This window comes from Bison bison, unplaced genomic scaffold (assembly GCF_000754665.1).
Source record: "Bison bison bison isolate TAMUID 2011002044 unplaced genomic scaffold, Bison_UMD1.0 scf7180017864452, whole genome shotgun sequence".
Lineage (NCBI taxonomy): Eukaryota > Metazoa > Chordata > Mammalia > Artiodactyla > Bovidae > Bison > Bison bison.
In genome coordinates, this window is record NW_011495014.1 from 5,622,852 (window position 1) to 5,627,851 (window position 5,000).

Here is a 5,000-nt window from a genome sequence, read left to right on the forward strand (position 1 = left end):
AGCCTTCCTTGAATTCAGACGCTGTTTATCCCATGAACTGTGTTCCGGATGTTATCACTGCCAGCAAAGCTGGAGTCAGTTCAGCCCTCCCTCCAGCAGATGTCTCTGCAAGTATAGGGAGCTCTCCTGGGGTGGCCAGCAACCTGACAGAACCTAGTTATTCGAGTAGTACCTGTGGAAGCCACACTGTACCTAGTCTGCATACAGGGCTCCCGTCTCAGGAATATGCCCCAGGATACAACGGCTCGTATTTGCATTCTACTTACAGTAGCCAGCCAGCACCTGCACTTCCTTCACCTCACCCTTCTCCTCTGCATAGCTCTGGGCTCCTGCAGCCGCCACCACCACCTCCTCCACCACCAGCCCTGGTCCCAGGCTACAGTGGGACCTCTAACCTTCCCAGTTACAGCTACCCCTCTGCTAGCTATCCTCCTCAGACTGCTGTGGGATCGGGGTACAGTCCTGGGGGTGCGCCCCCTCCTCCTTCCGCATATCTGCCTTCAGGAATTCCTGCTCCCACACCCCTGCCCCCCACCACTGTTCCTGGCTACACCTACCAGGGTCACGGTTTGACACCGATCGCACCCTCGGCTCTGACAAACAGTTCGGCAAGTTCTCTCAAAAGGAAAGCTTTCTATATGGCAGGGCAAGGAGACATGGACTCCAGTTATGGAAATTACAGCTATGGCCAACAGAGATCTACACAGAGTCCTATGTACAGAATGTCCGACAGCAGCATTTCAAACTCAAATCGGGGGAATGGCTTTGACAGAAGTGCTGAAACATCATCCTTAGCATTTAAGCCAACGAAGCAGCTAATGTCCTCTGAACAGCAAAGGAAATTCAGCAGCCAGTCCAGTAGGGCTCTGACCCCTCCCTCCTACAGTACTGCTAAAAATTCACTGGGATCAAGATCCAGTGAATCCTTTGGGAAGTACACGTCGCCAGTGATGAGCGAACACGGGGAGGAGCACAGGCAGCTCCTCTCTCACCCCATGCAAGGCCCTGGACTCCGTGCAGCTACCTCAGCCAACCACTCCGTGGACGAGCAACTGAAGAATACAGACACACACCTCATTGACCTGGTAACCAATGAGATTATCACCCAAGGACCGCCAGTGGACTGGAATGACATCGCAGGTCTCGACCTGGTAAAGGCTGTCATTAAAGAGGAGGTTTTATGGCCTGTGTTGAGGTCAGACGCGTTCAGTGGACTGACGGCCTTACCTCGGAGCATCCTTTTATTTGGACCTCGGGGAACAGGCAAAACATTATTGGGCAGATGCATAGCTAGTCAGCTGGGGGCCACATTTTTCAAAATCGCCGGTTCTGGACTTATTGCCAAGTGGTTAGGAGAAGCAGAAAAAATTATCCACGCCTCTTTCCTCGTGGCCAGATGTCGTCAGCCCTCAGTGATTTTTGTCAGTGACATTGACATGCTTCTCTCCTCTCAAGTGAGTGAGGAACACAGTCCAGTCAGTCGGATGAGAACCGAATTTCTGATGCAGCTGGACACTGTGCTAACGTCAGCTGAGGACCAAATCATAGTGATCTGTGCCACCAGTAAACCAGAAGAGATAGACGAATCTCTTCGGAGGTACTTCATGAAACGACTTTTAATCCCACTTCCTGACAGCACAGCGAGGCACCAGATAATAGTGCAACTGCTCTCACAGCACAATTACTGTCTAAATGACAAGGAGTTTGCACTGCTCGTCCAGCGCACAGAAGGCTTTTCTGGGCTAGACGTGGCTCATCTGTGTCAGGAAGCAGTGGTGGGCCCCCTCCACGCCATGCCAGGCACAGACCTGTCAGCCATTATGCCCAGCCAGTTGAGGCCGGTTACGTATCAAGACTTTGAAAATGCTTTCTGCAAGATTCAGCCTAGCATATCTCAAAAAGAGCTTGATATGTATGTTGAATGGAACAAAATGTTTGGTTGCAGTCAGTGATAACTTCTTTTAAAAAAAAAATGTGATGAATGTTGGCGTGCACACACACACATAAAGCCTGCTACATAGGGTATAGAGCCCCTTTCCAGTAGTGTTTAAATCGCAAAGGGTACTGGGGAAGAAGACGATTAAGTTGCATCTTTCGAGTCAGGGTAGATTTGGTGGAAGAAGGCATCCAATCAGACCTTCGGATGTGAAAGCCCCAGATGACAGAAAGCATCTGCCGATGCTCAGTTCGGTTCAAGCTAGACAACACTCACCAAGGAGCAAGGTGCAAGTGTGTTGATTTCAGAAGGACGTGAACCTCGTGTGTTGATTCCATTCTGCTGTTCTCGAGATTTAGTTGCTGTCAAGTGCCTGGAGTGGTGCTTTATTTTTTGTTTGCCTCACAATTACATTGGTGGCATGTGCTAATATAAAGAGCTTTAACTTCAAACATTATTGGACTAAAGAGATGAACGGTTGTGTTTCGACAGAAAACCAGATTTTTGCCATTTTAAGAGCAACAGTATTCCTCAATCCTGTCTGTTCTGCAGTATTAAGCTAAGAACAGGTAAAACAGGGTAACGGTAATCTGGACCTTAATTTCTGCAGTTCATTTCTTTTAATGTTCTTGTCTGCAAAAACTCAGGAAAGTGATTGTGTTTTGTACAGTACCTCAAAGGAATGTGTTGAAAGCACTATGTACTGCTGAGAGTAATGGGATAGGCTTCAATGTTACTTTATATTAAAATGTATGTTTACCTCAACAATTGGAAAATAGCAAGGAAAATTACTTTGAATGTATCCGGAAAAATACTGACGCGTGATACAACTGAATATTTACAATTTAAAGTAAAAATGGAAGGATTTTTTTTAAAGGTTCTTTCACTAATTATGGGGAATTAACCAGAGCAGAATAATTCTTTATATCAATACCTGCAAGAGTTCTTCGTACGTTGCTCCTTGATAACGAAGTGAAAATATTCTTAAAAGGTACACTGGTTAATGGAAAGCTATTTACTCAGTCTGTGTTAGTGTCTGGAGCAGTCAGCCACAAGACCTGTTTAGGACCCTGAAAGTCACAGTACCTGAAAACTAGGACTGTCTTTTTCCTGCAGAGGTGGTAACGGTGGTGGTGCTGGTAGTTTGCAAGTTCTCCCGGAAAACTGCTGGAAATGGTGTCATTCTCTTCACTAATCTAGCTTATAGGCTTGCCATGCTGTTTGACAGAATGCAGAAGATAACAGCCAAAACAAACAAGCAAACAAACAAATACAGAAAACAACCAACCAACTTATATATATCCACAAAGAATATGTCTGCACCCCCTCTCCTCCTTTGGGACTCCTCTCTTGTCAGTGCAATTTTGCTTCTCCTTTTGAAATCTTCTGGGCTGTAATGCTCCCACATTCATTTCTACCTCAGTTTTGTTACATTTCTCCTGGAAAGTCAAGTAGAAAATTGGAAGTAGACACACACACACACACACACACACACACACACACGCACACACGCACACATACACATGCACACGCACACACCAACAGATACAGCTTGCCAAATGTGTTACTTTGTTTTCTTTCATCTTTTCCTATAAATCTAGTTTCCAAAAAAATATCAGTCTTCATGCTCACTTCTACCTGGGCCCACCCCCAGTCCAACAGCATATGTAGCATTTTTCTTAGTTTCCCACTCCTTTCCTGCTCCCCAAGTTGTTCTTTGTATCCTTTAATGCTTTATGTGCAACTTTACATTGCTAGCTGACTGATGTTCGGCAATGCCTCTGAACCAACACAGAGTAGGCCATAGCCTCCCAAAGCCACTGCCCATGCATAAGCAGTACAGCCTGGCTTTTTGAATGTATTTTTCCTGTTTTTATTTTTTATTTTATTTTATTTTTTTTTTAGTTGAGAGATGCAGTAACAAAACTGTTGCAAAGCACTGGCATTTTATGTATTCAAAAAGTGATGTACATTTTTACAGACTTTAAATAAATGCAATGAGAAGCCCTAAGAAAGGTCTTTCTGTTATTGTTTTGTTTTCCTTCCATATTTCTTTTTTTTTATTTTTACTGATTTCATCTACAATGTCAAATTCTCTGAAATGCTTAACATAGAGAAAGCTAATGAAGGACATCATGATATTTCTGAGATTTTATGATGCTTGATCATTACTCCCGTTTTTTCTTATTTTTCTTGCTAAAAACTGAGCAGATGAACTAGAATTAAATTTACTATGATTTTCTATCAATTAAACCTATTCTTACATATAAATATTCCATGTTAAAAAGTAGTGCCTTTCATTAAGGATACAAAAAGTAATATTTAAGTACTTCCTCTGCTTTTCACAAGTGAATAAATACTACAATCGTGTTCTGGCGCTACCCTGCACACATCCCTTATTGTAAGGAAATTCTAATAACCCCATTAACTTGTAGGTTCATATTGATCTCACTGACAAGTTTACTTTTGCACAGTGCTGACCTATTTTCAGTCTTTTGGACGTCACATTTCATTTCTGCCAACATGCTGTGTTCACTTGAAAGCAACTGGCAAGTTTTGACAAACCCAGTCTTATTTAGACAACTTTGGAAAATCCAGTATTGACCCACATTTCTGTGGCTAGTAAGAGTTAATGCCAAATATATGACTGCACTATTGTGTTTTACACTCATTTATAAAACTGAAAAATAACGTCATGCATATTGGCTTTTAGCTTTAAATGACTTAAAAATTACCTTTGAGCTATGAGTGGTCAAAAATCCATGTATTGAGGTAGAAGCTGAAGTTGTGTGTGAATTTCATTTAGCCTAATGAATACTAGGATTTGATCTCTTAGGAAATTGGGCATGCTGAAGAAATGAAGATCTGTTGAGGGAGATAAGGCTGACCTTTGAGGAAGTAGTGCTCTCCTGTGAGTCTTTGATTCTTCGTGGCAGCATTTTGAGCTCCTCTATGGACTAGCCTAATAATGAGCTCTATTCTGACCATCCTTTCTTGAGCTTGGGGTGGGGGTGGGATACCACATCCTGAGAATTGAATGTGTACAATCAGTGATGGTACAACT

The 5,000-nt window shown here is 43.1% G+C and overlaps 1 protein-coding gene across 1 annotated transcript in view; it reads left to right on the plus strand.

Annotated features, from left to right (window-relative positions):
• Nucleotides 1-3,440, plus strand: part of FIGN (fidgetin) — a 128,229-nt gene extending 124,789 nt beyond the window's left edge. The window contains exon 4 of the mRNA XM_010858958.1: nt 1-3,440. This exon is cut by the window's left edge and continues 16 nt beyond it. Within this exon, the coding sequence (XP_010857260.1) occupies nt 1-1,952 (1,952 nt within the window). The 3' untranslated portion in view covers nt 1,953-3,440.
• Nucleotides 3,441-5,000: the final 1,560 nt, after the last annotated feature.